General features: G+C 47.1%; 1 protein-coding gene across 1 annotated transcript in view; it reads left to right on the top strand.

The window, feature by feature from the left end:
* MAP3K5 (mitogen-activated protein kinase kinase kinase 5) overlaps positions 1–27,091 on the top strand; it is a 201,769-nt gene that overhangs the window by 154,766 nt on the left and 19,912 nt on the right. The window contains exons 18-27 of the mRNA XM_046675036.1: positions 3,402–3,535; positions 9,521–9,648; positions 10,069–10,205; positions 11,148–11,253; positions 15,944–16,101; positions 18,151–18,328; positions 19,058–19,078; positions 21,519–21,696; positions 21,784–21,952; positions 25,641–25,826. Of these exons, the coding sequence (XP_046530992.1) occupies positions 3,402–3,535; positions 9,521–9,648; positions 10,069–10,205; positions 11,148–11,253; positions 15,944–16,101; positions 18,151–18,328; positions 19,058–19,078; positions 21,519–21,696; positions 21,784–21,952; positions 25,641–25,826 (1,395 nt within the window). The remainder of the gene's footprint in view (positions 1–3,401; positions 3,536–9,520; positions 9,649–10,068; positions 10,206–11,147; positions 11,254–15,943; positions 16,102–18,150; positions 18,329–19,057; positions 19,079–21,518; positions 21,697–21,783; positions 21,953–25,640; positions 25,827–27,091) is intronic.

The raw sequence follows: 27,091 nt of genomic DNA on the forward strand, positions 1-27,091 counted from the left end.
GGAAATTACTAAATGATCCCTGCTCCCTGTCCTCTCACCTGAAAACACACCTGGTCTTCTGCTCTGGACTAGGAGGGTCTCCAGCCTTACGTTAGGCGGCTAGAATAGGAGTTTTCTCTAATGTCGGTTGGGTACAGTGTTGCCACCGGCAAGGGAGACAGCTCCCCTCCAGAGCTTGGCCTCCGTCCTCAGCCGGAGCACACGATCGGGAGGGCAGTGCAGACCCAGTCCTGGCATGGTATTGGGCCTAGTTTTTCCCCAAGAGAATGCAAACGATTGCCTTCTGTCAAGGCTTGGAATCAGGTAAACTGGAGCTGGTGATGGCAGCCCACGTCTTCCTCATCCTCGGCAGCAGTGGTCTCTCGAGACGAGTGTGAACCCCAGAGAGTCTCAGAGTGATCTGATTACCCACCTTTATGGGCAATTTGTTCTTTTTATCTATTTCCTTTCATGATCTTCTCTTTGCCTTTCATTTTTTGTAGTTTCCCTGTATTATATCTCAGTGTGAATTTATTTTTATTTTTCCTATTTAGGGCTTAGTTTCTGAAAGTTATATTTGATTCTGTCTCAAATCTGGCCATTTTAGGGCATCTTATCCTTTTCTCATGTTTTTTGATTTCCTATTTTATATCTTTATGTTAAATGTCCTTACCTTAAAGTTTCAATTTCTTGTATGAAGTTGGGGGCATTGATATTTGTCAAATCAGCTAATACTCACTGGCAGTGAATTCTTTCTTTATGTGTTTTAAAATTTTGGATTGCAAGCTCAGTTTCAGTGGTGCCTTATCAGTGAGAATGCCGCACGGCCAGTAGAGAAGGAGTCTCCCTTTGACGTGTTTTTCTGATTCTGTGAGGCACTCCAGGGATGTCCCAGGGCCGAGACCAATGACGGGTATTATGACAAGTGTAAATTTGAACTCCAGGCAGCGTGAGGATCAGCTGAGAGTGTTCAGAGACTTGTTCTGTCTACCCAGAGCTCAGGCTAAGACGGACAAGCTCCCGTTTCCCAGGGCAGTGGGCTGACTTGTCCAATCTGCCCTTCACCACGGTGTGGTCCTTTGGGGGCCCTGGTTTTCCGTGTTCCAGCTCTTCACCTGGTATAGGCACAGACTTCATTTCCATCCCCTCTTGGGCATTAAGACCAAAGTCCCAGATAAGGGGTTGGCAAACTAGAACCCAAAGGCCAGATCCAGCATGCCACTTCTCTTGGTAAAGAGAATTTTGTTGGAACAATATATGTCCCCTTGCATATATTGACTGGCCATTGACAATGGCAGAGTTGAGTGGCTGACCCGAGATCGTGTGTTGCACAAATCTGAAAATAGTCACTTCTGACCCCTTACAGAAAGGGGTTTGCCAACCCCTGCCCTCGTGCCCACCCCGGGGCACTGGGGCCATCACTTCTTATGATTACCCACCTAGTGTCCCTTTTCCTCTTTGTTCCTATCCCCTGACAGTCTTCTTTACTTTTAAATAAGCCCAGCGAGGCGTTTTACGTGTGTCTGTTTCATTTTTTCTGGGTGTTTTAGCAGAAAGGTTTTCAGGTACCTACTCCACCATATTGCCAAACCAGAAACCCTCCTACTGCCTTTGGATAGTAATTGTTATTCTTTTTATGTTTCCTTGACTTGACCAGTTAACTTGATCACTTAAAATTTTCTTTGTTTTCTAATGCAATTCTTTAAGGCCGTGACCTTTTCCATCTACATACCCCTGTACCCGTGGTGTTCCATTCGCTTTGTCATTCTTTTAAACTATTCTGTAATTTCCATGATCATTTCATTTTAAACCCCTTGATTATTTTAAAGTGCAATAGTCAGTTTTCAAATATATTTTTTGGCTATCTTATTTTTAATATCCTGTGGTGGATGGTCTTTATGATATCAGTTCTTTGGAATTTGTTGAAATTTTTTGAGTTTTAATATGTGACCAGTTATCATGTAGTTTTCATATAGGCATGAAAGGAATTTATATCTGAGTGCAGGGTTCTCTGTGTATATGTTATATCAGACTTGTTAATTGTGCCATTAAAATCTCTATTTTAAATTTGCCTGCTAGATATATTAGATTCTAAAGGAGTTCTGTTAAAACCTGTTGTGGGGCCGGCCTGGTGGCGCAGCAGTTAAGTTTGCACGTTCTACTTCTCGGCAGCCCAGGGTTCGCCGGTTCGGATCCTGGGTGCGGACATGGCACGGCTTGGCAAAAGCCATGCTGTGGTAGGGGTCCCACATATAAAACAGGAAGATGGGCATGGGTGTTAGCTCAGGGCCAGTCTTCCTCAGCAAAAAGAGGAGAATTGGCAGTAGTTAGCTCAGGGCTAATCTTCCTCAAAAAAAAAAAAACAACCTGCTGTGGTTTGTATTTGTCTATTCTTTGTAATTTTGTCAGTTCTGCTTTATGTATTTTAAAATTGTTGTTAGTAGGTATAAAAATCCATGATCATTATCCTCTTTGTGGGTTATCTGTCTATGTTAATGTTAAATTTACTGGCTTATAAATGTTAGAAATCAATTTTTTGAATGGCCACTCAAATCCTCCGTGAGTTCAGTCCAGCTGTGGATGGCTAGTTTTGTACCCAGCAGGACATAGACAACACAGGGAGCTGGCTCTCTGTCTTCTCCTGCTGGTCTGTGGTCTTACGCCAGGTTTCTACAGAGCTGTGGCCTGATCATCTGACAGCCCTGAATCCTGTAATTCGAGTCCGAGGCCAAGCATGTGCCTTTCTGGATGATGCCTCCAGGCCTGAGAAGGTCTGCATGCTGAAAACCGCTTTCATTTTGATCTGGTTTTCCACATCTGACTGACACACTTGACAGCTTGGTGTTTTGGGCTATAGAAACTTCCTTTTTACTCCAAAGATGAAATTTTTCCTTTATTTTTCATTTTTAAAATGCTTTTTGGTCTTGGGGAACTGGGAGTGAAATAAAAATAATTCTTACTTTATCGTCAACTAGTGAGATCTCAATATTTTCTTCTCACCCAAAGCCTTTCAGTGATTTTATTCTCCTGGCAGAGTGTGAAATATTTGACAGCACCAAAAGCTGAAAAACAAGAGAAAGATTAATTAGATGGGATGGATATTGACAGACATCGATGCTCATCAGACTCATCTCCAGAGTCAATGAAAGACAGGACTTGGTGCGATAAACGATCCAAGCGGGCCGGCGGAGAAGCACCTTAGGGTTTAAATACACGGCCCCCACAGTATTCGTAACAGTGTGAAACACCAGCATCGTGTGCTGTGTGCTGAGAGTGTGTGTTGTTTGGTTCTTGAAGTGGCTTCTTAGAACTTACTGTTTTATTTGATAAAATAAGGAAGAATGCCCGTGGAAAAAGTTGATGTCTAAAATGTAGAATGCAACTAATATTTCCATCTTCTCTCCCCGTTTTTCCTTTTGTAGTATGACTACGAATATGATGAAAACGGGGACAGAGTGGTTCTAGGAAAAGGCACTTATGGGATCGTCTATGCAGGCCGAGACCTGAGCAACCAAGTCCGAATCGCTATTAAGGAAATCCCAGAGAGAGATAGCAGGTACTGTAATTGCGGTTAAGAAAAACCTGTTTTCTAAGGTGTTTTGGGTTGTTCTTAGCACTTTAGAAAATATTTGGGTGAGTTCTAATTAGTGAAACTCCGTCTGAAAACTCCGTTGTTCCAGTTCCCTCCCTGTGAGGTTTAGCGGCTGCGTCATCCGTGATTCCAGGACGAGGCTGTGGGGGAGGCACCGCATCTCCGAGATAGGAGGAAGGACGTTAAGGAGGAGAAGAGAGAGTGGCCCTGTGTGTGCTGGGCTCAGCTTGTGTCGAATGATGGTTTATTACATGGATAGATGGGGAGCAAGCACTGTCAGAAATGCTTTGAACCAGAGGTTCTAGTTTCTAGTCCGGAACGTACGGAGGTTGGAAGTCATTCCTCCATCCTAACGACAAGCGGAAAGCTCGGCCAACTGAGAAGGCAAAAGCTCATCTTGCATCCGTTGGAGAAGTGAGGTCAGAGGACAAGCCAATGCCCCCCAGAATTGGAGAGACAGTCATAGGGGGCCCCACGCTTCTTTCCATTTTGCCTCCAGGAGCCCTACCAGGTCCTCACAGTGAACATGGGAGAAAAATCCCCTTTTGCTTCTGGCGGGGGAGAGTAACCATTTTGAAATATGCCAGAGCTCTGTTCTTAACAAGGCCTGCCCTCAAGAGAAACTATTTTTACCAGGGCCTAACCTATTTGAGGTGTTATTGGAGCCTAACTGACCTGGGGTAAGGGAGATGCCCAACTCCAGCCTGCTCTGCCAGCCTGTCCCACCTAAGGGGCGGCAGGGACTGTCAACATTTGTGAAGCTCACAGCCCCGTGGGACAGCTCACCAAGAGACTGACCATTGTAGGACTATAGCGTATGTCCTCTCCCAGAGTCCCTTTTACCTGGTACATCATGTCTGCTTTCAACAAAAATTAAAAAGCATATTAAAAGGCAAAAACACAGTTTGAAGAGAGAGCAAGCATCAGAATCAGACTTAGACATGGCAGGGATGTTGGAATTAGGAGACCAGGAATTTAAAACAACTGTGATTGATATGCTAAGGGCCCTAATGGATAAAGCAGACAGTGTGCAAGAACAGATGGCAGTGTAAGCAGAGAGACGGGGATCCTAAGAGAGAACTGAAAGGGAATGCCAGAGATCAAAACACTGTAACAGAGATGAAGAACACCTTTGATGGGCTGGGCACAGCTCAGCCTCTGAGCTTGAGGATATGTCAGTAGAAACTTCCAAAACTGGAAAGCAAGGAGAAGAAAAGAGACAGAAGAAAACAGAACAGAATATCCAAGGATGGTGGGACAGCTACAGGTGTAACATGCCTGTGGAAAAACCAGAAGGAAAAGAAAGAGGAAAGAGCAGAAGAAATATTTGAAAAAATGGTATGAACCACACAAAGTGGGGCTTTGTGAAAAATGGCAGGGTTATCAGGAACAAGGACATCATTCAGGGCGTGGAACAGCTCTGGTAACGGGATTGTCTGTTGCTCCCTGCTCTAGGGCTCTGTCCTCTAACTGGGAATTCTCTCTTCTTTCAGTCTCGTGATTCCTGCTGCCTCACGGCTTCTCTTACACCTTCTCTCTGTAAAATAGTGCTCTTTCAGTCAACTGTGTACATTTTCTATGTCGTGTATTTAAACTCTGAAAGGGAGGGAATTGGACTGAGTCCGTCATTGCTATAGTCCTTATTTGGCCAAAGTTTAATGCCAGGCTACATCATGGACGTATTTTGGCTGCCTTCAAGTCTGCTTCCTTTGGCCATGGTGGTAGGGCCAATGACCTGCTTTCTTCAGAAAGGACACTCCCCTGAGCTCCCAGGGTCATCTGTCTACCCACCCTCTCCAATGTAAGTCTAAAAGGCATCTCAAGGTTAACATGGCCAAAACTGAACCATGGAGTTTTACCGCCAAATATACGCACCTCACGTATTCCTTGTCTCAGTTAAGGTGACCCCATCCATCCATCCATCCATCCATCCATCCATCCATCTGTTCAGGCTAAAACCAGGATCCATTTGGATTCCCCTCTCTCTCTCACGCCACATCTACTCCATCAGTAAGTCATACTGCTGTCTCAGCCCCCGCCATATATTCTGAATCTTTCTCATCACTACAGCTCCAGCTCCGGCCTAAGCCTTCAGGTCTCTCACTCGGACCCCTTGCTGTACCCACCTTGTGAGTAGTCCCTGCTTTCACTGTTTCCTCCACCCCTACTCCATCCTTCCTCAGAGAAGCCACAGAGATCTTTCCGAAGTTGAAATCACATCATGTCACTGCAGCTTAAAATCCTTCAATGGATTCTTATTGTAACCAACATAAAACCCAGGACCCTTAGCTCAGACCACCAGGCCACAGACATCCTCCTCCTTCTGTGGCCTCACCTCCTCCATGGCAGCCACACCGGCCTCTCTCTGCCCATCAGGCACGCCGAGGCTCATTCCCCAGAACCCAGCAGGATTGCCTCATTTTCAGCGTTTAGTTCTTAATTCAAATTTCAAGCCCTCGGAGAACCTTCTGTGACCACCCCAGGAAAGGACACCCCCTCCCCTGCAATCAGTGTCCCGGGTCCCAGCTCTCCTCCTGCCTCTCCATCCTTCGTGTGAGCCTTTCACAGGTGGCCGCTCTGCCTCCAGCCTCCGTATCTGCACTCCAGGCAGGAGGAGGAAAAAGGGAAACAGACTTTCCCAGAAGTGTCCGGCATCCTTTCACCTGTTTGATTGGCCAAAAGTGTCCATCCCAGCCAGAGGGAACCTAGGCACTCCATGGCTTTTTAGCCAGCTGTCTGTTTCTCCCAAAAAGTCATAGAAAGGCAAGAACAGATGTGAGGTAGGTGAACAGCGTTGCTGTGTGCCACGTGCATGGCGTCAATTTGGGTCTTCCGTGGTGGTGGTGCAGAGTTGCCTCTTGGTTATTTCATGAGACAGATTATGAATTCTTACAAAACAGAGGGATGATTCCTTAAATACCTAGAGTAATATATATATAAATTTATCATACTAACATTTTCATTAAATGTTCCTGTGGGTTCTTAAGTAATAAGTCAGAGAGTGGATTTTAAACAATGTCAATTTAAGGGGTTGTCGCTATGGAATTGCCGCAGCAAACTCCCTGGTCTTTAGCACCCTCCCCCCCCCCCCCCCCCCCCACCAGAAGCATTTGAATAGGGACTTGGAAGAAAGCCACTTTTAAGATCACCTTTGTAGCCTTAGTTTATTGGACGGCCCTTGAGCACACACAGAGCACACTGAGGCCAGCAGAGGTGCAGTTCTGTGACGAGGCAGTCGGCATGGTGTGGGTAGCTTGAGAACAGTTGTGTGACAAGCCCTTTTCTTTAACAGCTGGTGCAGGGCATCTTCTTGTTGCCTGTACAGGAAGAGTGCAGTGAAGCCCACTGTGTTATTGCAAGATACAACACACAAAGGCATGTGCACCTGTGTGCCCCAGAGAAGTTTCAACGTTGCACTTAAAAAGGAAGCGGTTAGGAAGGGTAATTGCTAAGGTTGGATGGGGTGTGAATAAGGCATGAGGCACATACACTAAGCGTTCCATCTGTAACGAAGGGTCCTAGCAATGAAACAGCTCCCTGTGTGTTTCCTTCACATTCTAAAAGCATCTTGTTAGAGACTCAGAGTAGTTTTGAGAGAGAGGTGGCGGATTTCAAGTGCACTCTCATGAGCTCTCCCACCGAGGGGTTAATCTCGGTTGACTTCTTCCTCTAACACGCTACCCACCCTGAACTATTTATTTAGACCAATTACTCTCCACCCAGCTGTATGTTAGAGCAGCGGGGAACTGTTAACAATATTGATGCTCAAGCCCTACCCTCAGAATTCCGGGGTGGGCGTGGGTGTTGGTTATTTGATGTCCAGCCGGGGTTGGGACACCGGTTTAGGTGGTTGTCATGGGAGTTTGACTCCCAGGCGCTCTGGGGACGCATGTGGAGTAATAATTCTTCAAAGCTAAATATACACAAGTGTCTCTGATTATCTGTGCCGTTCCTTCTTTCCGTTGTCACAGCTAATTGAGAAGAAATAAGATATTTTTGCAATTCCCATAAGTGAACATAGCTTATTGACCTGAACGAATTATAGTTTCATGTTTATACCGTGCTTGGGGCTTACGCTGTGACTTACACTTAGGGAGAATTGCTGGGTGTTACTAATCATTTCCGTGTTGGAGAACAGGTCTTACTCATACCCGGGATGGATTCTGACTGTTACTGTCACTTTTGAGTTGACCTTTGGTGATATGATTGGGGAAACTGTATTATTTGCTTCTCCAGGATCTTACGTTTAAACATTCACGACTGATTTCCCATAGAGGGTTGGGTGGGAGCCCTTTGGTTCATCATAAACTGAGTTAGCTGCTTGCTTCAGATTATTTAGTCATCTTGATCTCCTGAATCTTTAGAATAAGCCCAATATTTGCCACTAGTTTATCTCCTGCGTGTCAAAAGCAAGCTTATTAACTGGTGTTAAATGAAATGTTTTAAATCCCATAGAAGAAGTAACTTGCAAATATCTTCATAGTTGAGAGTCGTTACCTGGTATCTTTTTGCTAACACAATATGCTCGTATTTCTCGTGTTACTTTGTTCAGGCAGTTATCAAAATGGTGGTGGTGTCTAACTGGTGTCCTGTTAAGGAGTTCGGTTTTTAGCTGCCTTTATAGTTCCTAGAACAGTTCTAAAGAAAAAGGAAATGAGTAAAAGATCTAAAATACGAGTCAGTTTTTTTTGAGTAGCTGAGACAGCTTTCTGAATAATATTTCACAGATTATAAAAGTTTATTTAAAACTTTTGTGGAGTTTTGTGACCTGCTAATTGCTTTAGTGTTATAGCTTATCCTGAAAAGCTTCATGAAAATAGTATTATGCAATACTAACCAATTCTAGTATTCGTTATTGGCATTCAAAAGCATCCATTCTGTTTATATGCATTTGCCACAATAAGATCCAAGCATTTCCTGCACGTTGGGCTCTACGTTTACTGTGTCTTAGTAGCTCATGCCTTTCACACCTGCAGCCTTCGTGTACAACAGAAAAAACAATTAGGGAATAGCTTTGAGTCTCTGTTTATCATTGCTGACACCCTACCATAGTTAGCTATACAACAATTATATTAATAGAAAATGTAGTGATATATATAATTTAATATTAAAATTGATATCCAGGATTTTTAAGAGTCCATGAGCCTTATAGTACTTCAAATAATCATCAAAAGTGTCATTCTGTCTTCTCCAGAAATGCAGATTACTTTCATTTTATAATTTCATAAAGCAACATACACCAAGTACGTGATTTTGAAGTCTGTTTTAAAACTGGTCTCTCGGTGTGAAGTCTTGGTTAGGAATGGGTAAAAATATAAGAGAATTCATGGACACCGTAAGGTGAGGATTTTGAGGCAAATGGCTCCAGGAGACTTGAGATATAAATGGTTTGTGTTTTCCATTGAAGAGCTGATTTCAATGGAAATGACCTTTCAGTAAGTTCTGGAATGAACATTAAAGTTATTTACAGTTTTCATCTTCCTGGGCAAGAGTCTCCTGGAATAGTAAAGTTACATCATGAGGCCAATGGAAGAGGAAGTCTTGTTGATGTGGACAGTGAGCTGGGTGGCTGATTTTGGTTTTCCTGGGCTCGGATCTTCGCTCTGTCACTTACTAGCTTTGAGATCTTGGGCAGGTTAGGCGTCCTCTCTGGGAATCAACTTCCTCATCTGTAAAATGGGCATCTTAATCGTACCTGCTCACGGGGTTATGAGAACTGAGTTAATATATTCGAAAGGCTGAGAGCAGTGCCTGACACATGTCCCCTCCCGCCCCACAAGGGCTCCAACTTCACGGAATTTATGTTATGAGAAATAAACGTCTTAGACAGGTCATATGTGATTTTATCTATGGACCTATTTTTAACTGCCGTTTTCTATTTGTGTTGCCTAAATTTCTGCACTGACGTCTGGCCGCGTAATCAGCTCATGCCGTCTGTGTGCCTTTCAGGTACTCCCAGCCCCTGCATGAAGAAATAGCGTTGCATAAGCATCTGAAGCACAAAAATATCGTCCAGTATCTGGGCTCTTTCAGTGAGAACGGTTTCATTAAAATCTTCATGGAGCAGGTCCCAGGAGGTAAGAGATGTTCTTCTTTCCTTAAAAAGCATAAGTTACTGGGGCCTTGAAGAGGAGTAAAATTGAGCGGGATTTCCTAGTTTACAGCTTTTAATTTGTCTAAGTTAAAAGAGAAACTAGACATGTGACCTCACCTTGGGGTTTGTTAGGAGACGATAAATAAACATTGGAACCGTTTTACCGTTAGTCCTGGTGACTTGGGATAAGGTTAGCGACTGCGCGGGCTTTCACCCCCGCTGTTTGATGAGGAGCGTCTTCAGAGCAGGGACACTGTCCTGGTCGTATCTGAGCCAAGCGTCTGGTACAGTTCCTGGGCGACGAGAACAACCAGTCAACGTTAGCTTAAGTTAATGTTGCGTAATGTGCTCTAAAGAACTCATTTGGATGAGATTTTATCCATTTCCTCTCTCAACTTTACAGGAAGTCTTTCTGCTCTCCTTCGTTCCAAGTGGGGCCCATTGAAAGACAATGAGCAAACAATTGGCTTTTATACAAAGCAAATACTCGAAGGATTAAAATACCTCCATGACAATCAGATAGTTCACCGGGATATAAAGGTAGGATGCACTAGGATTCGTTTTCGAAGGTTCCTTGGTGGGTAATTGTTCTATTTGTAAAAGCCTTATTGTGTTATGGGTATTAATTTAGAGTGGTGAATAAATCAATCTTAGAAATAGGAGAAATATAAGATATCACTCTGCCTTGAATCAGTTATTGATGTTTATGTTTTGTCTCTTCTACTCAAGGAAAAAACTCCTTAATCATGTTCAGCCAACAAAAATTAGGCTTCCGCTCCGTGCCTGGCCCTTTTTACATGCTCTGGGGGCTGGTGGCGCAAAAGAACGCAGTGGGACAGGGCGTGTCCCTCCTGCTGAAGAGCTGACAGGAGGGTTCATCTTGGTGTCCTTGCCATAGAAGCCACTCAGTCAATATGTATTGGATCAATGGATGAATGGTTAGAAGGAAAAAAAAACCCCTCTGGTCACAAGTATCGTATACTCATGGGTTAAACTAAAATTATATAATTTATTAAGTTCTCTTTTAAAAAGAAAATTCAGAATGAATGGATTTTTGACAAAGTCTGGACTATTGAAAGTAAGTTAATATTACTACCCTAAAACCAACCCAAATGCCCATGTATTTGTGCTGTCCCTAAATGTTCCAGGAAAAGAAACAAAACAAGTTAGGAAAGAAAGTAAAGTGACTGGGAAGTTACGAAGGTCAGAGTTGAGCGTGTCATACACGGTTTGCACACAGCAAGCCCCTGCTCCTTGTGACCTCTAAGCAGGAACGTGATTGACCTGTGACCTGAGCAGCAGATCGTGAGCTGATAACATGGAAACAAAAATGGTGTCCAGAAATTAACTATTAATGATGTGTACAGAATTATTAGTGTCCCCATCTACCCTAAGGAGGCTTTTTCTTCTTGGACTTTCGAGCCAGCCACAACAATATTGGAAGAGAGGTGCCATTTTTGACCAGAGTCCTCTGTTCTCTAGGGTGACAATGTGTTGATTAATACGTACAGCGGTGTTCTCAAGATCTCCGACTTCGGGACATCAAAGAGGCTCGCTGGCATCAACCCATGCACTGAAACCTTTACTGGTATGTTTTTGCGATGATGATAGAGATCTTATGTAATTAAAGAAATAATTGCTGCGTTTGAGCTGAACGTGAGAGATCAGTGTGGTCCGCGTTCTCACGACATCGATGCTGGTATCATTTAAGCTCGCTGAAGAGGTGCAGAATCTGATGTGGCCCTTTTCTCATCCTGTGTTTATGGGACTTGCTCAGTCTCCTGCCTGATGCTACTGAAGGTTTTCTTTAAACTCTCAATTTGTTATTTGTTTTTCTTTTCATGTTGTTCCTTCTCTCCTGGTTGGCCCACGGCCACTATAACCCTGACGAGATGTTTTGTTTTTTTTAACATTTCTCTACCCAGCCTCTCTGTGGTTCTTGCTCACGCCTTCCTCCCTGCCCGTCTGCACTGCGAGTCCCCTTTCCCAGTCTGTTTCCTCCCCTCCTCACAGCAGAAGGGACTGTAGGATCTGAGTTCAGAAGGAGGAAGTGAGTCAGTGGCTCAGAACGGGGCGGGGAGAGCCTTCCTGGGAAATTAGGCAATGCAGCCAGCCAGCCACCTAGACAGCGGAGTTCTGGGAGTGGAGACGGTGATTTCCGAAAAGGTGGCAGTTGCCAAGAGGAAGCCGAGGCCCAGAGAGGTGACTGAGCGCCCAGCTCGGGAGGCTTGGCGACTCCAGCCTGCCCCCGCTCCGGGCTCCGGCCCTCCGTCCTGGGATCCTCATGGGGGGCGAAGGTCCTGTTCTTAGAACCAGAGGGAGAAACTTAGCAAAACGATCATGAATCGTCTGTGGCCTGCTAGAAAGCAAACGGCCAGGCGTCCCGGGTCTGAGGTCAGTGGGGTGGACGTTAGTACCCCAGCTTTGCAGACGGGGAAACGGAGAGAGGAGCCATCACAGTGAAGGCGTGATGGGGTGTCAGCGAGGGGACTCCAACTGTCCCTCTGCCCTTTGCTCTCTGTTGACCTCCTGGCTCGGTCCACTGTGCTCAGCATCTGCTCTGGAAGCCTGGGAGGGGGACCGGGGACAGAGGTCTAAGTTTTCTCCTCAGAAGGGTCAGTCTGCAGCACCTGACCCTGCTCCCACCCTCACGGCCATGGGCATTTCAGGGCATGGAGTTAATCACACTTAGAAAGCATATTTTTGAACAAAATAAATTCCAGCCAGTTAGGAACTGTAAATGTCTTTGCGTCTCTTTCCCTATGCTCGTTCTGTTTGGCAAGAGACGTTTTAGATGCTGCCAAGACTCCGTCACTTCTGGGAGGAAAATCCCTACTTTCAGACACTTTATTTGGGCAAAATGTTAACTTAATACTCAAAACATTTTTTTCTTTAATCCCCAAAGGAGTCAGTAAAGCCGTCCTCCCAGAGCCCTTGCTCGGCACTCTCGTGGGAGGGACCTGTGGCTGACGTGCTTGGGTCTGTCCCCGTGGACCCTGAGGGCCTGGGCTGTGCGTGCCTTGGTGCGCCCACCACCTAGCCTCAAGGGCTCGCTCGGTGCTGGCCGTCTCACGGGGCCCGGCCAGCCTCCGGTGAGCGGAATCCGGAGACGCTGATCTTTCTCTCCGCTCGGTGACGGGAGAGGGAAGACAGCACCCACCATTACAGGGTGCTTACTGTGTACCTGACTGTGCTCAGCACTTTACATAGATTATCTCGTTGAAATTCGTACGTCAACCCTAACCCTTAGGTGTCATTATCCCAGTTTATGGTGAGAAAATTAAGGTTCAAAGAGGTTAAATAACTTGCCCAAGGTCACAAAGCTGGGAAATAATAGAGCTGCGATTCAGACTACACTTAACACGCCCAGTGGGATTAGTTATCTTCCCCCAAAACCTGTTCCTCCCGCGCTCTTCCTGCCTCAGTGGATGGCCGCTCCAAACGCAGTTGTCCGTGGCGCCTCTTCTCCCACCCCAGCCCCATCCGTCAGGGAACACTGTGGCTCTGCCTTCAGAACGTGGCCGAAACTGGACAAGCCCCTCCCCGCCTCCACTGCTGCGCCCTCCGCTCGCCTGCCTCACCTCCATAGCCTGTTCTCCAGCCTCCCTCTCCGCGTGTCACCACAGCGGAGTGGTCCTTTTAAAACATAAATCAAGCCCTATCACTCAGGGATGTCTAGCTTTCTTCCAGACTAAACAAACGCCACAGTAGACAAGGTGCCGACCTGATTCGGAGTCTGTTAGCTTCTCGACCTCATTTACTACCCGTCCCCCCTTGCTGACTCTGCACCAGAAGCACAGGCCTCCCTGCCTTTCCTCATTACACCAGGCAGGGTCCTGCCGCAGGGCCTTTGCACATGCTTTTCTTCTGCTAGTGATGCTGTTCTCCCAGCTACCTGCATGGCAGAGTCCCTCTGCTCCTGCAGGTCTAACTCAGTGTCATCTCAGCGAGGCCCGGGAAGCCCTGTTTACATGGCAGCTGCCCCTGGGCACCGCGGAGCCCCCTTCCCTGTTCTTGTCTCTTTTTTGTCACAACGTCACTTTGTAATGTACTATATGATTTACTTATTTATTATGCCTACAGTTTATTGTCTGTCTCCCACTGCAAAAATGCAAGCTCCGTGGGCCCTGAGATTCCTGTCTGTTTACTCCACTGCTATTTTCTGAGTGCCTGGAACAGTGCCCGGCCCACACTAGGCTCAGTCTAGATCTGCTGATTGAACAAGTGGACGAAGTGTGATGTCAGAGGTTCAGCTTTTACCCACGAAGCTGTGCCACCTCCCTGGGGGGTTTCAGTGGCAAAGAAATTCTAAAAGATTATTTTAGGATAATTTTTTTTAACTTTGGAGTGAAGACGCTGGAGGTGTAGGTTTTAGAGGTAACACTCTTGCTTGTTTTCCCTGGGCTGATGTTCAGATTGGCTGGCAGCTTCACTGTCCAGCTCTGGAAAACTCTTTATGTGGAATCCTGTGTGTCGTGTGTTCATGGAGTGAAGAGGCAGATGTGAACACATGGCTAAACCTCGTGTTTTTGGCACTTGCCCCATGGGGGATAATTAAACACAGCTGGCACATAGTGCTCTTTGAAATAGTATCTGATGGATAAAAACATTGCGTAATTTATTGTTAAGATACTACTTGAATTGTCCAATTTTTTAAATTCACTATATTTTTGATCAGTTGTAATTCCTACTCAGATATTAACACAATTTAAATTTTCCCGTCAATTCTATTTTAGACCCAGAGATAACAAAAAGGAGTGGTAGGCTTCAACACCTGTTTTCTAAAAGACCGCTCGATCCCCTTTCCATCATAGAAATGCCCACTTTGGGGGAAGCTGTAAGTGAAGAGAAATCCCCACAGTTTTGTACTGAGGGGGGGTGGGTTGAGGAGCGTGGTCACATTGTCCATTACCGGCTGATGTGCTTCCCTCCAGGGATGTCGCTGACTGAAACCAGGAGCAGACGTGTTGTTGTACGTGAGCATGAACACGGCCGCTGCCGTATGACGTGAGGTCTGGTGGGTGAACCCAGCAAGATGGCAATCCTTGACAAACACAACGTGTTTTCATCTATTTTTATGAACAACAGCTAGTTTCCAGCCTAGGATAGTGGGTTTCATAGGCCCAGTTTAGAGGAATTTACCTATAAATCATGCGTGGAGCGTTCATAAAAGGAGTTGCCCATAGTTATCAAAATGTCTGTCACTTTGGTTATGAATCAGAAAATACTGAGCAGCTCTTGTGGCAAGTGTCTTGGGATTTGAACTCGTGCCACATGGTGCCTCGTATGGGTCGCTGTCTGCTGATTCTGTCGCTTGTATATCAGAAGCAGGGGACAGATATGATGATAACCTCTTCCTGTGGCTCTCCTGACTCGTGGCTGGGCTTTGAGAAGTCACTTCTGGGGTTTTTAGAAGTGCAAATCCGGCCTCTCCTTGGGCCAAGGAGGCAACTGCAGTGGAGTGTTTCTAGGATCTCCCAGGTCAGAGCAAGGACCGACGGGTGAATGCTCCTTCCATCACACACGCCCTTCAGCTCTCTGTCATGCAGCCTTCACACCTCCTCGCTGGTTCATTTCATTCTTCTTCACTCTGTCTGGTGATTTGTCTGTACTGATGGCTCGTGTCCTGTCTTTGCCCTGTTAAAACTGTTTTTCCGTGGGCCACAGGCACACAGCAGAAGCCTTGTTTATTTGATTTATGCAATAAAGTACACCAGAAATTATTTACGTTATTTTTAACACTGGCTTTCAGAATCTCCATGCTTTCATGAATAAGAAATAAGAATGGAAACAGAAGAAGTAAGCATTCAGTTCAGGAATTGAAAATAATAGTCTAAGGAAGTGGATGAGTGACCTGGGTTTTTCCTGGACACGGTTGGAAGTATACAAAATAGGAGTTTTCATATGTTTGAAAATCTGATTGCAGAAAATGTGTGTTGCTGTGTTCTCTCTTGTTCTCAAGTGGCTGTTTGAGGTTTCTAAGCGGCCCCAGTGAAATGAGGCCTCCGTCATATTGTGCCATCTAGGAAGTGAGAAAGTATCTGTTCATAACCAGATAATATTGGTAAACTATTTTTATGTCCCTAATAAAACCCATTACAAAAACTGCTGTTTCTTCTTTTATTAACAGCAGAGAAAACTGGAACTCAAGAAAGATGAGCTGTGAAGACCTGAATCATGCTTTTAAAGTTGTCTTATTTGTGTGGGGAAATTGAAACTGTCGTTCAATATCCATCTGTTGTCTGTTTTCAAGTGGAGCTGTGTTTGCATATTTCCAGGTACCCTTCAGTACATGGCGCCAGAGATCATAGACAAAGGACCCAGGGGTTACGGGAAGGCTGCAGACATTTGGTCTCTGGGCTGCACCATCATCGAAATGGCCACGGGAAAACCACCCTTCCATGAGCTGGGAGAGCCACAAGCTGCTATGTTCAAGGTCGCATTTCCTGTGTCTTAAAAGTCTGAAAAACCAATGCATAAGGCTTTTCGTGGCTACTGGATGTTCCGTGTGTGCGTGCGTCATATCTGTTTAGGCAACAGGAGGGGAGCCCCAGTGAGCATGCTCTGAGAGAACATTAAGCCTAAGGAGGTTCCCGCCCCCGAGCCAGCGTCCATCTCTCTCACTCGAGTGTTCTCAGCCACGAAGGGAGGGTCAGCGAAACCCCCGTGACCGCCTTGTTGCAGCGCGGCGTAAAGAGCACACACTCCGTGGAAGATGATTTAGCTCTTTGGGAAACACAGTCTGAAAATCTTCCACGGAGGGAGATATAAGAACACTTTTAATCCATTTAGGTATTAAAGAAATGTTTTCCTTTCCTTCTCTATCATGATTCAGGCTCCATGCACAAAGGACATAATTACTATTATAAGTACAGCAATCTTATTCTCCTGTGTCCGCTCTTCTCGCCTGTTAGTTTGCCCGTTAGTAACTCTTTGGGGAGTGGGAAGCAGCCCCACCTCCCAAAACAGGGAGCGCGTGAGGTGGAAGTAGGCCTGAGAGAGCCCAGGGGCTGCAGCTGCGGAATCCGGGGCCGAGCGACACAGCGACCTGCCCCCGAGTCCCAGAGGCATCCCCTGCGGCTGCGCCCAGCCAGGGGAGGGTTCACACGGAGACCCTGTTTCCAAGAAGTAAAGCTCGCGTGTCTGCTGTTCTCTGAAGCGGAGGACTTGTGATGATAACTTGTTCTTCCTTTCCCGGCCGCTGACTGTGTTTCTAGCACTTACTCCATTAGTGAATGGCATCTCGTGAGGGCTGCGGGTTACATACCCTCTACTTTTGCACAAAGCTTGGTTTACTATAAGCTTGAAGACGATCTGATGGGAGGCTGTGGATACAGAAATGGGCCATGTGACCCATCAAGAGCGGCCGAGGGAGCCGCCTCTCCTGCCAGGAATGCAGGTCTTTCTCATCTTGGCCGGTCGTTCAAGTTTCCAGCAGTCTGTAGGACGTCACTGTGGGGTGCTGCCCTGTTACATACAACATGCGTTAGAGGGCTGAGCGTAGACCCTGGCCCTGATTTACAGCGCCAGTCCAGGCTCCACACCGTCAAGGACTTGGATGACTTGGGGCAAATTAGTTAACCTCCTTATCCCTCAGTTTCCTCATCCGTAAAATGGGTATAAGAATAGTACCTGTCTGATAAAGGCTTTCAGAGGTGTGTGTGAGGTAGTTTGTACACAGCACCTACAACAGTGTCTGACACACAGTAAAGGCTATTTAATTATTACAAATAAGTGTATCTTATTATCCGCAGAAGAATAACTGTATATAAGCTATAAAATGACCAAAAAAAGATTTCCGTAGAAAATTTTCTCTGTACTAAACAAATGAAAATGTTATTGAAGAAAATGTAGAATGGCAGCAATGAGAAGAAAATTCTGATTGTTATAAAAATACTGTTGTTTAATTTTTAAGTATTTTTAAGTATCCCTTTCAACGTAGGCAGTTTGAGACGGGGAGACATTCGCACAGCGTGGTCTAGGCAAACAACACAAGCTTTAAGCCAGACAAGTGAAGGTTCAGATCCCGGATCCACCTTTTCCTAACATTTCCCCCCATCGCTGTAACAAGGATAATTTAACCCACTAGGTTGTAGGGAGGACTTGATGAGATTCACAGAGGAAAAAGGCAGCACAATTCCTGGCACGTAGCTGCCGTGAGTAACCCAGTGGTCTCCGTGAAAAATGCCTTTGCGGAGAGCCCGCGTGCTCGTTGTTCTAGAGCTTTGAGGACCAAATTCGTACCTCGAGGTGCTGTCTGCTGTCTTAAGCCAGTCCCTCTGCCCGTGTGGTCGGTGGGGTTACAGCAGCACTCATCAGTGGAACCTTCCATGACCTGGAGGAACGAGTCCTGTGTCCCTCTGAGAAAGGCCTGGGCGCGTGGTGGATGCTACAGGTCCCGCTGCGGTGGGCAGCCAGGCTGGGGCGTGGGGCCCACGCGATGACAGGGCCGCTCAGGAGCCGCGTTCGTTGTGCTGTGTCTTAGGTGGGGATGTTCAAAGTCCACCCGGAGGTCCCGGAGTCCATGTCGGCAGAGGCCAAGGCGTTCATCCTGAAGTGTTTTGAACCTGACCCTGACAAGAGAGACGACGCGAACGACCTGCTTCTGGATGAGTTCTTAAAAGTTTCGGGCAAGAAGAAGAAGACACAGCCGAAGCTTTCGGGTACGTGGTCGCCTTGAAGAGGAAATGGGTCAGTCACTAAATCGTGAGCTCTGAAGGTGAAAGATTTTCCCAGAAGTGAGCTAATCTGTTGACAGATATCACTGGAAAGTGGCGTAAACGTTAGCACAGTGTTCTCAGGCATTTGATTTCTGGACCAGGCAGCTGCGTTACCATCAATTTCACAAATGCTAGGACCCCATACATAGTGGTCTTCCGTCATGTGGGTAGTCAGGCAGCCTCGATGGCGTTCTGGCATTGCTGATACCAGGGGTCAAGTGCAAAGGGGGTGAACTGTAGCCGTTTCCAGCAGAAACGCCAAATTACCACTAAAGGGCTACAGGGCTGTTAGAGAGTCCTTATGCTTCCGAGCTGTCTAGATAATTTGTTCTTTTAATTTTAGGCAGTAGGAAATACTTATTGCCGCTTAGAGAATATCTTTCTGAATAATTAACCGCCTCCTCCCAAAAAAAGAGAAAATTGCTAGTTATAAATAAAACAGCAGTATACAAATATAAATGGTCTTTTTGCAGTAATTTCCATAACTCCTTTAAGAAGGAAAAACCAAGTATGATCCGTTTGTTGTTGGCATGTTTGGGGTCTATATGGGACGAGGATGGGCAGATTGAATGTTTGGAAAGGACGTTGATTTCTTTTCAAGCATCCCCCGTTTGTTGATTGCTCAGTTTCACGACAAACCCAGCTTACGTTGCTGTCGCTCTCTTCCCACAGCTCTGGCTGCCGGATCGAATGGTGAGTCCCTTTTCTGTTTGCTCCCTGAGCTGCCGTGTGGCCCATCGTGTGATAAGCTCTAGATTTCCCAGCAGACAGCCCATCTTCTGCTCCTTGCTTGCACCGGGCTCTGGGTACCAAGGATGGGTGTGCCACTGTGCGCCTGGCTGGGCTCCTTCCTTCAGAAACCCCACACATCCCTCTGTCACGAGAGGGGCTTGAGTTATTCCTCCCTAAATGCCAGATGGGGACTTCATTTTCTCAATCTTCAATTTGGGTGAAGTTCATTCTTTCTTATCTAAGAGCCAGTGGGATTTCTTGTGGAAACTGCCAATGCCAGACCCCTTCCTCTGTCCTCTTTGGGGTCGCATGTTAACTGGTTTCAGTTGTCAGGAGTAGCTGTGTTTCCGCTTCCTAATATCGGCCTTTTCAGATTGTAAGTAAGAAGGCGAATTTGCTCCAGGAAGGTCGACTGAGGCATCTCAGGGAAGAATGAAGAAGTGACTGTAGTTTGGAGAGTTCCCACATCGGGTGAGGCACAGCAGGTTTTGCAGGTTCCCCAGGCGCCTCAAAGCCGGTCAGTCCAGAGGAGAGGCCAGTGACTGGAGTCTCCGGGCCACAGCCTCCCCAGTTCTCCTGTGGTTCTGAGAGTTGGGACGATCCAAGGAGAGGGGCACGCCTCCCTTTCCTCCTTCCTCTGGGCAGCCTGGACTCCAGAGGGCCGTCTGCGTTTTCACAGGGTGAATGCTGGCTGCCCCACAGCCTGCCACCCAGCCTGTCTCTGGTGTCACGAAATGAGCACTGACTTTGGAGTTATGCACAAGTCCCTTCTGATCCCAGCTGAGCCACTTTCTAAAGGTGTGACTCGTCACAGTTCCCTTGTTTCGTCACGCATTCTGTGTTGGTAACATACCTCCTTGACAGATTTGGTTCTGAGGACAAAGCAGAGAATAGGCTAGAAGAGGCTGGAGCCGGGCCCAGAAGCTTGTCTGTGGTGGTTTTATCCCTTCCACGTGGGTAGGTTTCTGTTGCAGGAAACAGATCCCGTCACACACACGTTTGAATTATGTGAGCTCAAGTGTACACACTTGGCATGAGAGAGCAGGAGAGGGTGTAAGCCAACAGTCGCACCCAGTCTCCTCCGTGACCGTGTGCCCTAGAATGCGCGTGAGATGGGGTGCAGACCCTCTGGATTCTTGGGGCCAGTCCCCTCCCCACGTGCCCTCACGCTCTGTGTCAGGGTAATTCAAGAGAATCTTGGACTCTGCTCTGGCTTTAGAGTCCAACTTCACTTAAGACATTATAGCAACTTAAGGTTTCATAGGGTCAGTATTAAGAGGCTGGGTGTTGGGGTCAGAGCTGGGTTCACTTGTTGGCCGAGTGGCCTTGAAAATGACCTCCCCTCAGTCAGCTCACCTGTGCAGAGGGTTCACGAAGCCTGCCAGCTCCTGGGGTCTTGTGAGGGTTAAATATGGTCATGTATGTGGGATGCTGAGCGCAGCAGGCACTTGACCAGGCAGTTCTTATGAGTACTCCTGCTGGTCTCCTCTTACTCTGGCCTGCCCATGCCCCGTGGCATGTTTAGAATCATGATCACAGCCAAAGGGTCTGTCTCCTCTCCCTGAAGACCCTCCTGTCCTCACCCAGAACTTCCCCCAGGCCTCCCAAATTCTCTGGAATTTTTACATCCCGTGATTCATCCTCTCTGCTCTGCCCCCCTGGCCTGAGACATTGATTTGTTTGGTAAAGATGTTTCTGGCAAAGATGACTTTCTTTAAAACCAGTGTTTGATGAAAGGAAGGCAGGTTCTATTGTGCCAACTCAGTCTTCATCAAAATAAAATAAAAGCGTGTGTTTGCTGTAGAGTCATGGTATCTGAGGACTGGGGAAGACCTGAGAGATCAGCTGATCCATTAGTTCCCAAAATCTGTCTTTAGCAAAGAACCCTTTTTTATGTGAATCTCTAGGCAGGGCCCTGGTATATGACCGAAGGAACGTATTTGTTTCAGGTGAAACAGGGTTGGAACCTGTGTCCTCAAATCACAGACTCTGTACTCACCCATCCGAGGCAGCCCCAAGATGCCAACATGGACCCTTAAGCCTCTGAAGAAAATGGTTTAAAAATTATGAGTCAGGTCCTTTATTTCAGAGATGTGACAGCTGAGACCTATATATGACCTTCCTAAAGTCTGCAGGTGGACAGTGACAATGACGGGATCAGAACTCAGGGTGCCCCGCTATTTCCTGCCCCCGCGATGTTCCTTGCCAACTCCTGCATGGCTTGTCCTGAGCGCGGGGCAGTCGCGATCCTGTGACCAGCCCTTATGGGATGTGATTTTGCTGCTCCCTGGGACTAGACACCTGACAGCTAACACTGCTCTCTTTGAATAGGCATTTGAGTATGTGTAGGTTTTTAAAAGCCTTACTTATCTTCTCCCACCCCCCGCACCCCCACAAGCAGAGTACCTCAGGAGCATCTCCCTGCCGGTGCCCGTGCTGGTGGAGGACACAAGCAGCAGCAGCGAGTACGGCTCCGTCTCTCCTGACACGGAGCTCAAGGTGGACCCCTTCTCTTTCAAGACGAGAGCCAAGTCCTGCGGGGAGAAAGACGGAAAAGGAATACGGACTCTCTTTTTGGGGTAAAGGCCTGGCTTATTTGGGGTGAAAGGAGTCTGTGGTGTGTCGCTGTGTGAAGGAAGTGATCTGTGCTGTGTAAATTATTGCAGCATCCCGGATGAAAACTTCGAAGACCACAGCGCGCCCCCGTCCCCTGAGGAGAAGGACTCCGGGTTCTTCATGCTGAGGAAGGACAGCGAACGGCGGGCCACGCTGCACAGGATCCTGACAGAAGACCAGGACAAGGTCGTGAGGAACCTGATGGAGGCTTTGGCTCAGGTAAACCGCTCATGGACGCTTCGTTTCCCCAAGTAAACGTATTTGGACTGTGTCCTGGCCCCCTGGAACTGCCGCAGGTGCGGGGGCCTGAGGAAGCTCTGATTAGAGCTCGAGATGGTGGCCTGTCCCAGGGTGGGCTGGGGGAGGCAGACCCCCCAACACAGAACCGCATGTTTGAACATAAGCTGTTTTAAGTCAAAAGCAAAATTTTCACATTGGTGAGGTTCCAGTTGGTCCCTACAAGCCTTTTCCTCCTTCGTTCAGTTGGTAAACACACATGGAGCCACGGAACAGCTAATTCTGACCTTAACATCAGGCTGCCTGCCGTGGGCTCCTCTGAGCATCTGGGAAACGTCGCAGTTACGACCGAGACTCCTACGCTGGCGGGGCTGCGTTCGGATGCAAGGTGCTGGGCAATGCGGTGCCTTAGATAGTGAGCTGGAGGAAACAACGCTGGTCAGTCACGCGCTTGTTCCCGGGTGTGTTCGTTTGCTCGGCTGCCAGGACAAAATACCAGACTCAGTGGCTTACACAACAGAACATCACTCTCAGAGTTCTGGAAGCTGGAGTCTAAGAGCAAGATGTCAGCCTTAAAAATGAGCAAATGTAGTTGAATATATAGTAGCATGCATGGTTAAATGTATAGCTACACACGAGAGTCATAGTGTCTATGAAATATATAGTGATAATAGCAGGCACTTCCCGTGGGCCAGGCATTCTGACTATTTGTGTGTATTGGCTCACATAGTCCTCATGACATAGGACTCTGGGAGTCGTTGTAGTCATATCCTCATTTAGCAGATGAGGAAACCATGGCACAGAAGAAGGAACTTGCAAAGGCCGTGGAGCCCTCGCTGATGGAGTTGGGATTTGGACCCGGCCATCTGCCTCCAGGGTCTGTGTTCTTCACCACCACACACTCCCCTCCCTGGTCTGCCTGATGGTGACAAGTCTGGGCTGGGGGTGGGGCGTGGCAGGGGTCGAAGGAGGAGGTCGCCGCTAGCCAATGTGGCAGAAAGGCGTCTCCTGTGGGCACTAGTGTGAGAGGCCTGTTTGGGTCAGAAACACACAGGACACAGCAATGGCCTCAGTCTCATCATCATCTCCAAAGGGTGTGCTTGTCCAGTACAGAAAACATCTGCCCACTTGGGGTTCTCTTTGTCTCCCTGCCGGGCTGTAGTCCCTCGGGGTAGGACTGCTGCCATCCTTGTTGTCCCCGCTCTCAGCAGAGCCTGGCGGGAGAACGCACTTCCGCGACCACGCTGAAACTCCTCAGCTTTGGAGTTGGCTAATGCTAGTCGATTGTTTGTGTCTCACTGGTTTCTTAAGCACACCTGAATGTTCTCTGTAAAAGGAGAGAGGAAGGAAAACCGTAAAAGCAGCCCTCGGAGGCCATGCCTCGGGCACCTGCCTGAGTGACCAGTGAGGACCAGAGATGCCGGTCAGAAGCACCTGCTAAGTCCAGAATCGTCGAGCGAGGGAGGGGCCTCTGATGGCGCCGCTGGGTGGCAGTGAGCCCCTCCTGGGACATCACTCGCTGACCTAGCAGGAGAGCAGGTCCCCGCCAGGTCAGTGCAGCTCTTCTGGCTGAGTGGGGCCGGAGAGTGCAGTGAGCAGGAGCCGGGTCCCACCACTTAAGGCTCTGCGACGTGGAAGAGTGACTTAACTCCTCTGAGGCTGAATTCCTTCATCTGTAAAGTGGAGGAACTGACAGTAGCCAAGATCATGGGCAATTGAAATAATGACAGCAAGTGTTTCCACGATTGTTAACTGTTGTTGTTGTCGCTATCAAGGAGGCTCATAACAGTTATCTGATATCTTTAATTGTTTTCTGCAACCAGGTCAAAGTAATTCTTTTCATTGTATTAAATATTTCTAGCTACATCTTTATGTTTAAGCCTACCCTTTATAACAAGACCAAAATGTAGACGTTGGTCAGATCCTGCAACCAGTGCCCGAAAGCCCTTTCAGTCTTTAACTTCCTTCTGGAATCCACTCCTCGCTTTGAAAGAGGTTTAAAGGGTGAAGAATAGAGAACGCCTTTGCAGGAGGATCCGAGGTGGTACCACGAGTGCCCAGGAAGGGCTGTCCGTCAAATGCTGCCTCCTGGCGCTGAGTCAGGCTCCCTGACCCCGTGGAAGCTCGTCTGTGAAGGCACATTGTCGATCCGCAGGCAGAGACGGGAGTTGGAGCAGAAATAGTGATCGTGTCAGTGGGTGAAGTAGCCCAGACAGAAAGCATTTCCCAGAGCAGACAGCCTTCCTTTGTAGGACGGGGCACACACATCAAAACCAGAAGCAACATGTTTTTCTGTTGTGAAAACAGAGCTAATGTCAAAAAAATGTTTGCTGTTTAAACTGCTGGCAAACGCATAACTGATTTTTCACTAAGACAAGCTTCCAGTTTCTGAATAACTCACATTTTTCTTCTTGAACATATGTTCACGTTGTTAGGATATTGCCTGTGAATCTTTACTTTGGGTGTAATTTAGTTCATGGTAAGAAAAACAAAGTTTATAATTGCTCCCCGTCTGATTTTAAAATATTCCCGTAATGACAGCTTTCAAGCTTTTCAATATAATCTTTTCTCATGAAAACGGAAACATGAGAGGGAGCCCCCACAGGAAATATATTGAGAGGAAGAACTTGATGGTGCGTTTCTCTTTCATTTTAATAGAATCCTAGAAATTGTCATTTTCACAGCCCAGTTGAGGAATTTAATTTTAATGCTGCAGTAACCGAATGGGCAAGATAAGACAGAATGAGCATAACAAAAATCTCGTTGTTTCTTAAACTTAAATGAGGATAAATAACATCCTGCTATGTTTCCTTTAAGGAAAGAATGTTCCTTGCACAAAGTAAAAAAAATTCAACTTGAGAGAGGGAACTTATTTAAATATTGTATTATATTTTTAATACGTAAAATAGTCCATTGGTCCATTCTTAGGCCTAATTGCCTCCTTGGTGGGTAAGGAAAGGTTTCAAGGGTGGAGTGTGAAGCAAGCCCCTTTTGGTTGCAAGGAATTGACCCACTTTAAGTGTGGTCGAAGTCCTCGGGACATGTCGTAGGTGGACACACACAGCCGCGAGGGAGGTAGATTCAAGGAATTCCAACCACAGTGCTGGGCCAAGCCTCCCAGAGATGGAAAACGGAGTGCGATTCCAAGGGACGTCAGCTTCCAGGAGTTGGCAGGTCTCTTCTCTGGCTCGGTGGCCGTTGGCCCTCTTGGCCTGCCAGCTCTGTTTGTGTCCACTTCTCCTCCTCCTACTGGCTGTCATTCTCAACTCCATTGCTTCTGATTCCTAAATGATCACTGGATGTACCCTTGCCCCTATTTTATGACCCCTCTCTCTGGGCAGACTTTGAGCCTGAGATCCCGGGGTTTGCTGCCTGAATCTCTCTTTAGCTCCTGATTGAAATTTCTGACAGCAAGAATCTTGTCGCCTCAGCCTGTCCCCGTTTTGGCAGTTTTGCGCATCTAACTGTATCATGGCTCTTGGCCAGCGTAGGGGGCAGGCGCCCTTCCTCCCGAAGTCTGATGATTTCTTGCTGGGGGAGAAGCAGTGTGGTTCAGATGCGGTCCTCTCCCTTAGCAGGGGCGTTCTGAAGCCCGGCTCTTCCCAGCAGGGGCCCACGGCCGGTGTGTCCAGCACGGATCAGCTTACGGCTTGTTGGGTTTTGTTCACAGGGGGCCGAGGAACCAAAGCTAAAGTGGGAGCACATCACAACCCTCATCGCAAGCCTCAGAGAATTTGTGAGATCCACCGACCGAAAAATCATCGCCACCACGCTGTCAAAGCTGAAGCTGGAGCTGGACTTCGACAGCCACGGCATCAGCCAGGTCCAGGTGGTCCTCTTTGGTTTCCAAGACGCTGTAAGTATAATATTTAGCTGTTGTTTTCCCACAAACTCTAGCTAAAACTATTCAGAAAAATATGGTGAAACTAAGTGCTGTTATCTTTTCTTTGTTTGATGATTTCGATGAACTCTCTTCTCCTTGGGTGACAAACAAGTGTGAGGTGCTGGCCTCTCTGTGGGCTTCTAAGTGTCGCATCTGTTGTTTGGTGGGTACGCACCCTCCCAGTTAGATGCACGCAGAGCTGGGCACCGTGGAGAATAGCAGAGCTCCCAGACACCCCTCGTGGCTGGACTCCGTTCTGAGGAAGTCGTGGAGTGGGTCTCTCTTGGTTTTGACAACTTTAGCAACAGAACAAACACCCTTTGGTCCAGCGCTTTCTAATTCTGTTGAGAGATGCCATCTACTGGCTGTGGAGGGAAATGGGGCCCTGAAGACTGGAATGGTCGCTGTGGAATAAAACCAAAAAAATTTTTTCAGTTTTTCTCTGGTTTCCTTACAGAATATTTTAAGCATGTTTGTGGGGCCAGCCCCGGCGCTGAGTGGTTAAATTCAGGTGCTCAGCTTCAGTGGCCCAGGGTTCCACCAGTTCGGATCCTGGGTATGGACGTGGTACCACTCATCAGGCCATGCTGAGGAGGCGTTCCACATAGCACAACCAGAGGCACTCACAATTAGAATATACAGCTATGTACTGGGGGGCTTTGGGGAGAAAAAAAAAACAAAAAGGAGATTGGCAACAGTTGTTAGCTCACATGCTGATCTTTAAAAAAAAAACACGTTTGTTTAATAAATAGTCACTATTTCCTAGCCAGCAATATTCTTCAGAGTCCAGGGCGTCACTGAATGAAATTAGTCCACGGGATCTAATGAGAGGTGCTGAGGACTCTGCTCTCTCAGGGGAGTTGCCGTGCAACGCAGACTGGAAGCCCATCTTCCAAAAGCCTGATCAGAACCATCTGTTGTTCTTGAATGAGACTTATCTGTGGAACTTTGTACCAAAAAAGCCTGAACCCACTCCCAGGAGGCGTTACCAAGTGTAGGAGATGGAAACAAGACTTCTTCACAGTCTTGTGGTGTGAATATGGAAACACTTTGCATAATTTGACCTAAATCCCCCAAATTCACCCACTCCTAATGTGTCTATTGCTCCTACAGAGGAGATGTTGTGACAGTGGTACCTGATGCATCAAATGATCCTTGATTTAAAGCCAAATTATAATCTTTCAGTGGCTGCTGATGTTCTCTGAGTCTCTGTGTAAGCCACATGGTGTATCACTGAT

The sequence above is a fragment of the Equus quagga genome, chromosome 11, assembly GCF_021613505.1.
Source record: "Equus quagga isolate Etosha38 chromosome 11, UCLA_HA_Equagga_1.0, whole genome shotgun sequence".
NCBI classification, from domain to species: Eukaryota; Metazoa; Chordata; class Mammalia; order Perissodactyla; family Equidae; genus Equus; species Equus quagga.